At 36.5% G+C, this 15984-nt stretch overlaps 1 protein-coding gene across 1 annotated transcript in view; it reads left to right on the top strand.

The window, feature by feature from the left end:
- The window catches only part of LOC110440278 (acetylcholine receptor subunit beta-like), a 48645-nt gene extending 34986 nt beyond the window's left edge, over positions 1 to 13659 (top strand). The window contains exon 2 of the mRNA XM_021483252.1: positions 12395 to 13659. Coding sequence (XP_021338927.1) covers positions 12395 to 13659 — 1265 coding nt within the window. The remainder of the gene's footprint in view (positions 1 to 12394) is intronic.
- Positions 13660 to 15984: the final 2325 nt, after the last annotated feature.

Here is a 15984-nt window from a genome sequence, read left to right as displayed (position 1 = left end):
TAAATGTCTACTAATAAATTTCCACTTTTACTCGATTTTACTGTTGAGTCATTCTTGATTTGCCACAAGCCAACAACCTGACGGATCTGTTTATATATTATACAATGCATCGTCAGGAAGGATACTCGGTCACACGTTATACTGTTTAGAGTCTTGAGTACCTGACGATCTGGCATTGCGAGGACATTAAACCAAAACAAAGTTACAAAATATAAATTCGTTTGCCCCAAAAAATGCAACGGAAGACCGAGACGCTTAACACTGGCAATGTAATGATGCTGTTAAAAGGATGAATATTAACTCGTAGACTGTTCGATTCAGTCGTTGTTCGAGGTCCCTCACATGCCCTCATGTGTTATTAAATGACACGAACATTCTTTGTTATTGATCGACAGTCGCGTGTGGGTAGCGTCAAATGAGATAAGCCCGTATTCTTTATTTACAACATATATGTAAACATTCTGTCTGGTATTAACGTTTTCATCATTGAAAATCGATCATGATGACACGCTTAAGGGTATCCCAACTGTTGACAGAAATTTACTTTTCATCTAAATTAATAATCTTTCGTGAATGCATGTTAAATGCAATGCTAGTATTGATATGTGTAATAGTAATACACGGAAATTTCGTGCAGACACGTTGCTTTGTTTGCGGTCGTTGAAGTTGCAAAATGAAATAATTTTAAGTGGATTGATCAACGGTTGAGTTCTTATAAACAACATCACCAAGATATGTATAAGATTGACGAGCGCGTTATTAATTATAAACCTCCCCAGGGCATATAGTCAATGAGTTATCAAACACTAACATGAAAAACCCAGTGTGTTTGATATGTGGTAAGGGTTGTTAAAACACTCTAGTATCAGAAACTATTAATTTATCGCCTGATTGCGCATGTTTGCACTCTAAAATCAAGATATGATAGGGTATTACGGTAGTGTTTTTCCCTGGAACGTTATAGAATCAAATTGAAATAGCACAGTAACTTATTGGTATATCTTGGCTAGACATCACTTAGAGCTTAATCTTAATTTAGTTATCCTATTGCCATTTGTACAAAAGGGATATTATCAAAAGGGATATCGTAAATGAATTAAATTGATATTGAAACGTACTTTTTAGTTAAGGTTTATTCAGTTCTCTTTATTATTTTTATTTTATGTTTGTGTGGTTTTGTATATTTCATTTAATTGGTTTGTTTTTTATTTTTTGGTGGAAGTTGGAGAGGAAAAGGAAGGAAGAAAAAGTCAAGGAAGGGGAAAGAAGGTGCGGAGGATGAGTAGAAGAGAAGATAAAAAAAAACATAAATATTGGTTAAAGAGCGAGGAAGGGGAAAAGGGGAAGAAGAAATACGGGAGTAGGGGATAAGATAGAGAGGAAGATGAGGAGGATAGGGAAGTGGAAATTAAACATGGTTGTAAAGCCTGGATGAACGAAAGGATATAAAAATGACGGGAAAGGAGGAAATATAGAAAGTGGAGAAAAAAATATAGATTTCCTTATGGAAATTATGTAACATTAACATCCAACATGAAAACCATTGACAGTCTAAGGAGGGTAATAACTGTGTCGAGATGAAAGAAATCACTTTTTCCCAAACCACTCCCATGACAGTTGACGAAATAATCAGCGGGCTCGCTTCTGCTCTGTGATGACGTGTTCGCGAATAAAAAGACAATGAAAACAAATACAAGACGATAGCTGGCAACCATGCATATTACTATTTTATGAAGAATCGACTTCAATTTTTAATAACGAAAATAAAAATATACAGTAACGCTGGCACATTTTTCTTGACGTTGGCAGAGATTCTTGGTTATTGGCAATGCTTCATAGAGGCCCATTGCCTAAATCGATGTAGTTGTAATTTGTCTATATATGAAGTTGATTAATAATGTAGACTTGACGGCTCGTGTGTGATATATGATCATGTCATAGCCCCTATGTAGAATCAGAGCCGATCTGAGAAGATTAGATTTACCAACAAATAAAATTTTACAAGCCAATCTACGACACACCAAATCGATAAGTGTTATAAGTCACCACCCACTATAAAGTACCGTATCCATGATATCAAAAAAGGGAAATGATAAAGGGAATTTGTGTAGGCATTGGTAGGGAAGGGAACGGAACCTCTTTCTCTCCTGAACTGAAACAAAACAAATTCAAAAGAAAGAGAAATAAAAATCAAATACTGAAAAATAGGACGGCAAAAAAATTCTGAAGCGTCATATGACTAGACAGGTCATCAATCTGGCGTAGTAATAATAGGAATTCAAGGGAAAATGCCGATCCCCCATCACATGATTGAATATACTTTTTGATATAACAGTATGATAGTAAGTTTTTTAAATACCATAATTTGAACGTAATTGTGTACTAAGTAGTCAATAAAATGTATGTATTTGACATATATTCGGCGAGAGACGGTTCGTAACATTTAATTCGTGTGGAGGAAGTTACATTACATTGCGATTATCTTTTCAGACATATATTAACAAGAGATGTACATCAGTTGTTGTTTTTATTTATGGTAGAGCTCTGTTCAGTAACTTCAATGAAGAAAAGTTCTCATTTGCAGAACTCAAAATATATTCATAATATGTCCTTTTCCACAGAACTGCTCGGTTTTGCTGTGGGGAATCGGTCCCCGGACCTCTAGTAAATAAATCCTGAATAGTACCTGCAACCAATAAATGTCTAACTATCATTATAGACGATAGAACATAAACGCAATATTATTTAATAATATAATAAGAACTATGCTACGCGTATACAGTGTAGCGATAAGAACTATTTAAAATTCATGTTTCAGTGTAAATTTCCATATATCCCATAATATACCTGCGTCAACATTATAATTACTGGGTTTCAAGCAATCTTAACCTTGAAGAGAAAACGTTATAATTATGACATACATGTACAAGGCTTTAGCAGTGGTACTGAGTTCTGCAACTGTATTAAAATATGCTGTTTACCAAGCTCAACAATTAGCTTATAGCTTATAATGCCTAAATAATGAAATCAAAGATGGCCGCCACCATCGAGCCGAGATGTATCAACGTACATCATTTTCGTTTTTACTTAACAAGGTAGAAATTTAAATGATATTTGCATTTATTGCAGGGACCTTCCATGGACAAAGGTCAACAAAAATAGTTGCCGGTTTAGTCCTACGCCCCCAGGGGCCTGAGGGGCGGGGCCAAAAAGGGTCGCATTGACTAAAAATTCAAAAATCTTCTTCTCAAGACCCAGATATGGTAGAATCAAATACTCTTCATAGATGGAAGGGTCTTAAGGTGCTTTACTGAAATTGTGAATTTCTTGACCCTGGGGTCTCACGTTTCCCCCTGGGGAGGGGGTAAACTTTACTATAGTTTATATAGGGAAATCACATTTTGGACCAACATTTGTTTAATTTCCATTGGAAGTAATTCAATTTGGGTTAGCATTATCAGTATTAGGTAGCAGTTTGATAGTATGCACCTATGAGCCCTGACTGACCCCCAGGGGCTGATGGGTGGGGCCAAAAAGGGTTGAATTGACTGAAATTTCAAAAATCTTCTTCTCAAGACCCAGATATGGTAGAATCAAATACTCTTCATAGATGGAAGGGTCTTAAGGTGCTTTACCGAAATTGTGAATTTCTTGACCCTGGGGTCTCACGTTTCCCCCTGGGGAGGGGGTAAACTTTACTATAGTTTATATAGGGAAATCACATTTTGGACCAACATTTGTTTAATTTCCATTGGAAGTAATTCAATTTGGGTTAGCATTATCAGTATTAGGTAGCAGTTTGATAGTATGCACCTATGAGCCCTGACTGACCCCCAGGGGCTGATGGGTGGGGCCAAAAAGGGTTGAATTGACTGAAATTTCAAAAATCTTCTTCTCAAGACCCAGATATGGTAGAATCAAATACTCTTCATAGATGGAAGGGTCTTAAGGTGCTTTACCGAAATTGTGAATTTCTTGACCCTGGGGTCTCNCCCAAGGGCTGTAGGGTGGGGCTCAAGGGAGTCAGTGTGCTAAAATTTCTTCATTTTCCTTGTTTAGAATCAGAGGTGCTAGTTTCAAATCCTTTTTAGTCTGAAATCTGTATGCTTGATATTGAATAAGGTGGTTTTATTGTTTTTTGTCACTTTGAATAATATTTCTGTTCATGTTAAAAACGAAATCAACTCTCTGTATAAATATATCAGGTGACCGTTAAGGCCCATGGGCCTCTTGTTTGGTTTAAAAATCAAAATTATAGTCAAATGTCTATGGCTGTCCACTGAAGGATATTTTTTTGTTGATGATTGCTTCAAATTTTCTAAATCTTAAACGGTGTGTATGCACTACTGCCAATTTCGAAAAGCTACACGATGATCCTGTAGGGAGTAAGAATTGTACCTGCTGCACCCATTGCCCCATAAAAGTTTCTACTCTTGCTTAACGCTCAGCAATTTAGGAGTGGGACGACTGGTTCGCCCGTTGTCACTATCAAGTGACCGGATGGGGTGTCCTGATGGGTGTCTTCGGCGGTATGTTTCAGTGAAATAGCACTATAAAGTCGGCATCAGTTCCGCGCTATCACAAAGAGACAAACACGAACATATCGCAGCCTTCCAAAACACACACGCATACACTACACGCATGCATCTTCCACACAGGGGATGCCGTCCTTAAATGACCATAGCTGCTGATAGGACGTTAAACAATATTAAACCAAACCAAACCAAACCCTGTTTAACTTTATACTGAATTATTATTCCAGTTGTTCAACAAACAAAAATCCTGGACTTATATTCGACTCAAAATTATCCTTTTTACCTCATATAAAATATTTAAAATGCTCAAAATCTTAAAATCTTCTTAAAGTATTATACCATACAGATTGGGGAGCAGACCGTGATGTGCTCCTGCGTCTATATCGCTCACTCATCCGTTCTAAGCTTGACTGTGGTTCCATTATATATGGATCAGCTCGGAAATCGTACTTCAAGATGCTTGATCCAATTCATCAGCAGGGGCTTCGTCTGGCTTTAGGTGCTTTTCACCAGCCGCGAGTCTATGCGTTGAAGCAAATGAACCACCTCTAAGCGAAAGGAAACAAGATTATTTCTACATTTTGCTTATCAGTTAAAAGCAAACCCAGCTTTGCAGTAAGTATTTTATCTAAATTATAAAACGCAATGAGAAATTGATTCCATATTTTTGCGTACAGCTTCAAAAATTGCTGGAAAATTCAAATTTAGACCCACAATCAGTCGAGATTTCTACAATACCTAATATTCCACAATGGACAATTCAGCCACCCGAAATGAATTTAGAACTACACAATTATGTAAATACCGCACTCGCCCGGTTCAATACAAAAATTCTTTTTCAGAGTTCATCTCGAGATTTCCTTTGCATAAAATCTTATAAAACGACGGTTCTAAGGTCAATGCAAAATTTGCTGCAGCATGCGTTGTCGGCAACGTGTATTCTTCCTGCCGTTAACTTAATAATGCCTCTATTTTCACAGCTGAAGCAACTGAACTTGGTCTAGTTTGGATGAAATCAAGAAGAATATAATGAAAAAAAATATTATTTGCTCCGACTCTTTGTCACTACTGCAAAGTATTAAAAACCGGAACTTTACCAACAATCTCGTACAAAATATAATCTCCTTATCAGCATAATTTTAGTTTTGGAATTAATGAAAATAAAAAAAAATAGATAAAGCTGCTAAAGCAGCAATAAACCTCAATCCGAAACATTAAAATGCATTATTCTGATTTTAAACCCTCAATAGCTAATTTTATTAAAACGAATTGACAATATAAATGGTCTGAAGAAAGAAACAATAAGTTATTTTCAGTTCAAGCTAATGTAGGTTCATCTGCAAAAGGTAGAGCAGACCGCAGAGAGGAAGTTGTCCTCTCACGACTACGCATAGGCCATGCCTACATCACACATAGTTACAAATTGCATGGAGAATACCAACCTTGTTGCCCTTCCTGTGATCAGTCATTTAAAGTCAAACACTTTATGATATAATGCGCTGATTTAAACAAATACGTGAGAGATTTTAAAATGTACCCTCTATGAAACGTTTATTTAATACAGATCTGTGCTTCAATCTGATTATTTACATTCAATCAATCTCTATAATCAGATATGATATATTTCATAAACTATTCTTTACATATTTTAACCTTTTGCTTCTGATTTTAATTTATTTAGATTTTTGTGAATGTCTATTTTTTACATTGTTGTTTGGCTCTAAATGACTCAAATTATCGATGGGCCGTAGAACAATACAAAATACAAATACGAAAGTTCTCTTTTCCCCTTTGGCAGTGTCTCTCTCCGACCCGTCTTTAAACGTCCTTAACGTTAAATATCAAAAAAAAAAAAAAAAAAAAAAAAAAAGATGGTGATGCTTGTTGCAACATAACAAAGAGCTTTTTAAGTTCAGCCCTTATTGCACTAGGTGGTTTAGAGCGCCATTGGTAATGTGCTACGGAATCATACCTTACAATTGTGTTTAACGACCGACAGGATCGATTCACAAACATTCAAATATATTGGTCGACCTTTTCACCAATCTGATAAGTGTACCGCCCATGTATCATCATTTGTATATTGAAACGGCCCTTTTATCAGTTGTATTACCGAGGGCAGGTTATACGTAAATAGCTTAAGCGAGAAATAGATATACCGATTATCATCTTTAAAGTCAGCGATGAACTGCAAAACGATAAACATAGCTATAATTGGTTTAAAAGACTATGGTGAACTGCAAAACTTTTATGATCTAGTCTTATCACGGAACCAAGGACAAATTGTTTCGGTTTTTGCGGCTATTTCAAAACGTTGCCATAAATACGATGGCCGACAAGAGCCTGACAAAAATATATGAATTTTCATATCTTTTTGTACCATGGTACACTTTTACATGGTACACGAAGATATTAAAATTCAAATCTTTGAGTACCTTGTAAAAGTGTACCATGGTACACAAATATATGAAAGCAGAAATAAAATCAAGCCGTTGCTTTTGTATCTTTCTGTACCAAATTAACGGCCGAAAACAGCCATAGTACAAAAACATGTGAAACCATCAGACGTAAAGGTTACCAAGTATGACAAATTACACCCTGATAAGGCTGTCATCACATACAATGAAATGTTATCGCGCGGAATGTCTGTTATTTTGATCACACCAAATGAGCTACCAAAATATTACTTACTCATTTAAATTGAAATCAACTGTTCAATATCCTTTACCGAATTTTATAAAAGTTTTACGTTAAAAAGGAAGTCGTTATGGATTATTTTTCCAATACTTACATTTCTAATGTATTCTATCCGCTTCGACTTCTCAAATGAAAGAAACTCCAAATCAGTTGAAAACGCCGACGGGGTCCGTATGGGACAAGGGGGGACAAAAGGGGACAATCAATTTAATTACTTCGAAGGATAAATAGTCTACCCTTTTATATTTTTTTTGGGGGGGGGGGGGGAATACGATGAGCTAGTTGTACGATTCTTTTATAATCTGGACATCTATCAAAACAAGGAAAATGACAAAAATATACAGATGGTTTTTTTCCCTTTTGGAGACCCTGTCAAGGCCACAATACTTACACAATTGCAACTAACTCTGTTTTTCATCAGCAGTGATTAATGCACTTTACGACTTGTTTCGACGTTGTAATTAGGGCTTCACTATTCGGGGTCAGTTCTGGTCTTAGTGTCTGATAACAACATTCCGATGCTCTGGTGGTACACTTCTTTCATATCTATTTGTACCGTAGGTACAATGGCCGACAAGGTTGGGTATACATTACACAAACATCATTTTCTGCATATTTATAAACATTTACTCATTCACCTACCCCTAGATGCTATGCACTATCTAAGAAGTGTAGTTTAAACTTCCAAGCCTACCATAGTACATGTATCACTGTTCACCAACACACACACACACACACACACATCACAATGTGTATATGATCATTTGGTCACCATCGTGCAATAATATTTCTACATTGTCGACACATATACATGTTACTGCTCTGTATACATTTTCGATAGTATCCATATAATTATATAAAGATAAGGTCCATGTTGTATCCTGACCAGTGCATACACGAATATGTACAATATACACATAATCCCACATTATTGTATAACCTTTAACACTAGTATCAAGTCAGCTATCTATATACATCTACACTTATTTGTCTCATACCTAGCTGTATCTATAATTCATCTAGTCCACACCCATCACCCACACAACACACCATAACAAACTCTCACAGACACCTATCCATTACACAGGTTAATTCACACATCAACCTCTTAAGAACCGTAATAATAATAATAATTCGAGGTTCTGATATACCGCTTTTTCACAACCTAGTTCGGAGGTCGTCTCAAAGCGGTTCACAAATTATTATCCGTGGTTATAGGGTATTTGCAACCAGCCAATATCTTATTCAACTTCCTGGGGAGCATACAGCCAGTGCTGCCAATTCGGTGCTCACAGCTAGCATTCAACAATTCTAGCACTGTCCAACCACGTACTCATTAACAGCTGAGTAGACTGGAACAAGTGGAGTAAAGTATCTTGCATCAGGATACAGCACAGTGCCGTGCCGTGACTCGAACCCGCAACCCTTTGGTCACGAGCCCGGTATCCTACCACTAGACTAACCATAAATAATAATATACTATGTGTCGTGTACATCAAACCTACATACTACACTTGTATAGAAGTAATATAAATAGCGTTTAGAGAGAGAGAGAGGTGTGTTGGTGGGATAGAGAGAGGGGAGGCAAACTTGCATGTAAAAATTGTATATGCTTAAGTAGCCAGTGAATTAATCAGAAACTGCCGAGGCGTTGGAAATATACAGTATACAAAAATAAACTGCCTGTTCATAACAAACAGCTATATATCTAAAATAGGTTTCCATTTTCTTCAACCTGTTTCAAATTCCATTTTGACGTGCTCACTTTTACCGTTATTAATATAGTTTTGAACAATGAAATGATCTTTAATGACATAAATTAGTGCATTGAGATTTAAGGATTTGCAGAGACATCTAGTCTTGTATATATAATGCTCAACATTATCAACATAGCTGGAAAGGTGAGAAATAATTCCAAAAAGGAAGGATTCCCTATTAAATGAAAACGGGAGAAAATAAAGATCCAGCAGAGTTTTATATCTCTGCAGTAATTCCTGCACTTCTCGAAATTTCCGTATACAATGAGTTATTGTTTCATGTTCTATGTTACACAAAGTACATAACGGGCTAGGGGTTAAGTTTATTTTAAAGAGAAAAGTGTTTGTAACGAAAAAGTGATGTAAAACTCTTGACTGTAAAAGGAATTTTGAAAATTTTGGTCCATTTTTCATTATCAAGGTCATAACTCCTGGTTCCATTTATTGGTCACTGTAGGTGTTGAAACTGGTGCAATAATACAGTTATAAAAATCTTTACCTACTTTTTTAGTCTTAGAAAAATTTCAAAGAGAAGACGTTGGAAAGGTTGGAAAGGTCTTTCTATAGCTATTTGAGAGTCAAATTTCCTAACTAAATGCTTGGCAGCTGAGACTAGCCCTTGGTCCTGGAGAAGGTTTGTATGGATATGGAAATTAAACCGAAACTCCTCACGTGAATAGAAAGTCAAGCTGTCAGAATTTTTAACCAGGTCATTCACTGTAAATATTCCTGCCTCAAACCAATTTCGATAAAAACAAAATTATTACCCACTTAAATATCCTTGTTATATAAAAATTATATTATTTACTCAGTTTAGGGACACGATACTTCAAAACTGACGTGTGGAAAATGAAAAACAAAAAACATCAACATTTTAGTTAAATGAAAATGTGATGCATTTTAGGACATTTGTTATAGCCTGCTTCTCATAAAAGTAATATTTGTATTTGTGATGAAATTGAAACCTCCCAAAAGTCGTCACACTTAACTATTAAACATTAACAAATACGGGCAAAAACTTAAATTTAATGCAATTACCTCATGATATTGTTGCTGGAACAAATTAACATTAAATGAGGCGTCCTATGTGTATTACTTACTGGCATGACGGACACGCGGAGTCATTGTTGAGCTACCGTATATGGACGCTATTTGCAAGAAAGGAAGATAGCAATTACAATATTATAGATACTATTGATTATTTACACGGATAGACAAATTCTGATAATTCTTGGTAATAAGTTTACAGATTTCGTGCAAAGACGACGGGGAACCATTTTTATAGAGTTTGTCCGTTTTGAAGACTCGTGTTCTGTACATACTAGACTAAATGAGTATCCAATGTGTCGGTACGGATATTAAGATTTATCTCCTGTTCTCCTGTTCGCCTTTGATCGCGCTAGGAGCTTTGGAGACGGTATTGCAAAATACCAGGAAAATTAGATCACTGGTGAGCCACAAAATTGGAACTGCTTTCCTAGGAGCACGCCAATGGACAGTATATGCGCGAGGCCACATGACGAGTGATACAGATCGTTTTAAATGATTTACGGAGGCAGGCCTAAACCGGGCTATATATGGAAACACGGCTTTAAGCCGCTTTACTCCTAAAAATTACTTAATACACAATATGTTTTCTCTATTAAGTTGTATACGTTGCAACAACAGTGCGGGTTGCGTGGTATAGATCCCGATAAAGCAGCAGGGTTTTGTGAATGAGTGTGTTCCCGGTGATCAATTCGACGTCGGCGAGGATTTTTTGTGATATCAGTTTACAAATTGTTCAACAGGTTTTTGTGACAGTTATCAGTTTATCACGGGATCGTTACACATGGAGGTTTTTGATACCAATTTAGAATTTGGCAAGTCATTCAGAGTTGGTTGTTTCGCGAAACTTAATGATTTCTTATAGAATTCATAAAACGTGACGCCTATTTTTTTCGCGAACGAAACAAATATATAACCAAATTACAACATATAGAGAAAAACATCGAGATTTTTCTTATTTACAAAGAATTGATAAAACAGACACATACAAAATCTGTGTATAAGGCAGTATTGGCATAGCTTTTACCTCTTGTTCAGATAATTTTCGAAGTATATTTTTTTTGTGCTGCAATATGTGGGGAAAAGGGCAATTTAACAGATGAGAAAATGAATATTGGATTCGGAAGAAAGTTGAAATTATTTTAAATAATATGTAAAAGTGTATATGTATATCGTCAGCTGGATAACCGAACTACTCGGTAGTGAAGCGGACGTAAAACCTATCAGTCAATCAGTGTATGGTTCCTATTATACACTACGTGTTGTTGCGTCAACAGCATTCTTAAAGGGGTTAAATGCATCAAAATGGTAACGTAGGAACATAAAACGTCTCCCACCCACACTGCAATTACCGGTGATGGAGAAATATCGTAATAAACAAGTTATGTATGATTAGCCTTTCAGCGAACAGCAGTGTCTAAATTGGTGCTTTTTGTTCGAGGACAATCGCCGGTACCATAGAAACACGCGCACGTGGATGTCTTGGCAACCAATAATCTGTTTTCGTAATTCTTGCATTGTGTACCTTTGATTTATATGCATGGATTTAATACAGTGACGGAAGTAAACGTAGGGACGAACAACACGTGTGCACGTGGATGTAACACGGGGCCTACCGTATCGATGGATTGTCGGCGACCAATCATCGGCGACCGCGCTTGTTTCTCTGATACTGTGCACCTGTGATTAATCTCACACGAACATATGCACGGGCATGGAGCTTGTCTGTTTCACGGATGGCGATATAGCAAGCGACCAATCATTGAACATACCTTGTTTTGACACAAGCATATGCACGGACATCGATGTATGATTATAACTGTAACTGACGGAAGGGGCGTGCCGGAGTCAACGCGGCCACCATATAACGACTAACAATGTCCGTCCTAATTTTATTTGAAGAAGGAAAATACTCTTCACATTCACATCAATGACAATCACCATTGACATTATTTATAGACGCTTGGTGGCTCAAAGATTACCTTTAGCAGGAGACAGCCATTTGTGTTAAGGACCGTTTGGGATAAAGTTGACATAAAATACGACTTTGTTTACTATGTAACTGTCGAGTTAAGTATGGAGGAACACGCATTACTGAGCAATGCATTGGAGTTTAGGATGGTGAAATTGTAACGAACGTTTTCTTGGTGACGCTTGGTACGCGGTCAACTGGAATCTCACAAACGCAAGACTCGTTGTTTTACAAAATGTTATATACATTTGTGTTAATGAGACAGATAATTTATTACATTGGATTTTTTATTTGTTCTGCTGATGGATACCAAGACACAAAAGAAGATCTTCTGTTCAACTTGCAGAAGAAACTGTTGACAAATTATAGTAAATCTATTATTCCAGGCGAGTTAAAGGACAGCAAAAGCACAATTCGAGTCAAATACTTCCTGCGGTCGGTGAATGACTTCAACGAGGTGTCTGGTCATCTCCAGACCACGGGTGTCCTTGGGATTGTTTGGAGGGACGAACGTCTAATGTGGGACTTTGACCACTACCCCGTGCGGTCAATCACATTTTCTATTAACGATGTATGGATTCCAAACGTCATCATAGCTAACCCGGTGCAGGAGTTTATGTTGTTGCATTCCAAATCCAACACGGAAATAATTCGACTGAAACGCAACGGAGTCATACAACTTTTCACAGGCGGCGTCCTAGCAACATCGTGTACTCCAAACGTGCGGTATTTTCCTTTCGACACCCACCGTTGTGAGATTGTATTCACTCTTCTAGAACTATTTCACTCTTTACACGTTCTGGACCTTACATATTTGGAGGAAAATAAGGCAATGGATATTGTAGAGGAAAACGCAAAATGGACGATTACCCAAGAACGACCGTATGTATCAAGTTTTGGCGATACGTCTTTTGTCTATGTTGCCTTTCCGTTAACACTTGAACGAAAACCGATGTTTTTTCTCATTACCATCATCGCTCCTGTCGTCGTTCTCAGCATTCTGAATGTCTGTGTGTTCTTCATTCCTGCACAAGCCGGCGAGCGTATATCGTTTGCTGTTAGTGCATTACTGTCGTTCGCAATATACATGACGATTCTTTCATCTGAAATTCCGGATAATTCAGACCCTGTTCCTATTCTTAGTTATCTACTTATGCTTAAATTTGGCATCAGCGCCACGATAGCTATATTGACAGTGTTTGTTGTGCAAATATTTCATCGTGATAACGATAAACCGATTCCTAAAAAGTACCGTAAACTGGTCAGGATTATGCGCGGTTGTCGAAAAAATAAAGCTAGAAAAAACAAATGGCCTACAAACCACGTAAGTGCCACCCCGCTTGTGGGTAGAAGCGGGATTTCATCCGATGCCATGTTAACACAAGAAACGGCTTTTGCCACAAAAGACTTGTCTCCGTCCGGTGACGTCACCATGCGTGACCATTTTTCGACTCAAGGTCTCCAGTCAAATGGCGACTTCCGGGATAATGACAATTCATGGGAAGTTACTGAGGATGACATTACGTGGCAGCATGTTTCAAAAGCTATAGACAGAATGGTGTTTTGGATTGTGTTCTCATTCATTATTGTTGAAATCATTGTATGGATAGCGGTTACAGGTATCAAATATTATATAGACCATTTTCAGTGACAAGTCAATATTTTTGACCGGTCTCGTCCTATATTATAAATAGTTCGCAATTTGTTATAAACCATTATCGCCTGCCATTTTTAATATTTGGTCGTAATCAATTTTGGTTATTTCAAACTGGCGATTAGAAGGTGGTAATTTTTGTTTATGTTTATGTTACGTATAATATTAAACAGTATAATGCTATATTTTCAAATTTACTCATTTTCTTTTTTTAATCTCTCAAGATATGGATATACATAGTATGTGAGACTTCAAGATAAAGTACTTGAATACACTTCCAATTGTATTAATCATTTGTCTCTATAACGGACGTAGGTGTGTGGGCCACAAATTTAAATTTAGTATTAAAAGATATCGGGGAATCCCACGCGGTATTCGTTCCATGATCAAAAGGCATCAGTAACACTTTAATCGAAAAATGGCGACCATGTTTTCAAATTAAATGTTAAATAGCTGTTGTTTTCGTCGGTAACTGAAATGAGCAATTGGTAGTTTCTACTCCTGCTTAACGCTCAGCAAATTAGGAGTGGGACGACTGGTTCGCCCGTTGTCAGTATAATGTGACCGGGTGGGGCGTCCTGCTGGGTGTCTTCGGCAGTATGTTTCAGTGAGGTAGCACTATAAAGTCGGCATCAGTTCCGCGCTATCACAAGGAGATAAACACGAACATATCGCAGCCTCCCAAAATACACACACATACATTACACGCATGCATCTTGCACACAGGGGAGGCCGTCCTTAAATGACCTTAGCTGTTAATAGGACGTTAAACAAAATCAAACAAACAAACAAACAAACAAATACCAGAAGTATATTGGATAATTCATTTTGGGTTTTTTCTGAAAAATCAAACAAACAAAAATTGAAAGTTCATATTAAATATTTCTGCACTATGTATCTCTTACGCTTCTACGCACAACGTCGGCGTTATTTTGGCCTAATTGAACGACGTGGTTTCAAAAATGAGATTTTTGGGGAAGGTGATTTTGTAAAAATGAAATAATTACTACAATGCGCAATTAAAAATCAAAAGCTTGAACTCTGATTTCGAGAGCTATAACTTATGTGTAGATACATACGCAAGAGCGAGAAAAAAAGGAAAATTAAAAATTGCAATCACCCTAAAGAGAACACATTTCGCGACAAATTCGAATAAACGACTTTTTCCTAATTAGTAAAAAAGGAATGTCACATAAGTTAATTCGGTTGCATGGTATCAGGGGTTTCAAAGAACATTTAAGAAATTATCAGATTCCAGATAATTAGATAGAATCGGCAATTTTTGGGTACATCAGCAAAACGGGATTCCCGACTTCTGTAATTAGATAGCATACATATGTGTATTTCTTAAAATGTTATTGTTTAGCAGATGTTTGGTTTGATATAATTATCATTACAATGTTCTTAGTTTTAATTCTTGCTGATTTGAATGTAAAAGAATAAAGTCGGGCATTGAGAATCAATTTGTCGCGAATCTGAGTAAAAAGTTTGGATACACTCGACTGTGACAAAGACATTCTTTATATTTTGAGAGAATAGCGTAACTGTCTTGAGCTGCATTTTAAAGTTTTTGCTTCTCTTAAATACAGAAATAAATGGAGAAACCATTTACTGTACGCTTTCTCCTTCTATTTTCATAACACCCGATCATTTTAAACGTATTTGGTATTTCAAGAAAATTCCCTTCTGATTGATATTTGATATTCATGAGCTAGTAATCTAATCTTTGTGCTGAAGTATCGGGCTTATAAGCGAATTGCATATATCCATGTTTTACACGCTACACGAAATTCTATTAAAGACGTACTTTTGAAATGGCTTCTGCTTTTGAACGATTGTGTTATATGCGTAGTAATTGACAGAAACAAGTTTCATGTTGGATTGGTCCATTTTCTTTTAATAAAAAGTATTTTTATAGCTCGACTGAGCCTTTCGTTAAGTGCTTTATCGCCATGTACCGCCATAATCGCTAAGTTGTTAAATATTCTTCTGTTTCTATAGTGTTTAATGTTTCTAGGTATAAAAAATAAACACATCGGTCTCTAGAATTAATTCTAAATGCCACCTGAAGCATTAAACATGAAGTGTTTGTCAGTGTTAGCATCCTTATAACAATTTAAATGTGTGCAGTCATTTAAGCAAATGATATTTGTCTTTAGAGTTAAGGACGTATACTACCTTAAATGTGATGTATGTAAGAGTTATCTACCTTGAAATTATTGAAGTCTTTCCAGCTTTAAAAGCAAAGGTATGAATATTTAGATTTAACGATTTATGTTACCTTAAATATTTTTCATGTGACATATATTATTATTTCCCAAG

The sequence above is a fragment of the Mizuhopecten yessoensis genome, unplaced genomic scaffold, assembly GCF_002113885.1.
Source record: "Mizuhopecten yessoensis strain PY_sf001 unplaced genomic scaffold, ASM211388v2 scaffold11177, whole genome shotgun sequence".
NCBI lineage: Eukaryota > Metazoa > Mollusca > Bivalvia > Pectinida > Pectinidae > Mizuhopecten > Mizuhopecten yessoensis.
Note: the sequence above shows the minus strand (reverse complement) of the source record. Positions and strands in the feature narration are given on the sequence as shown.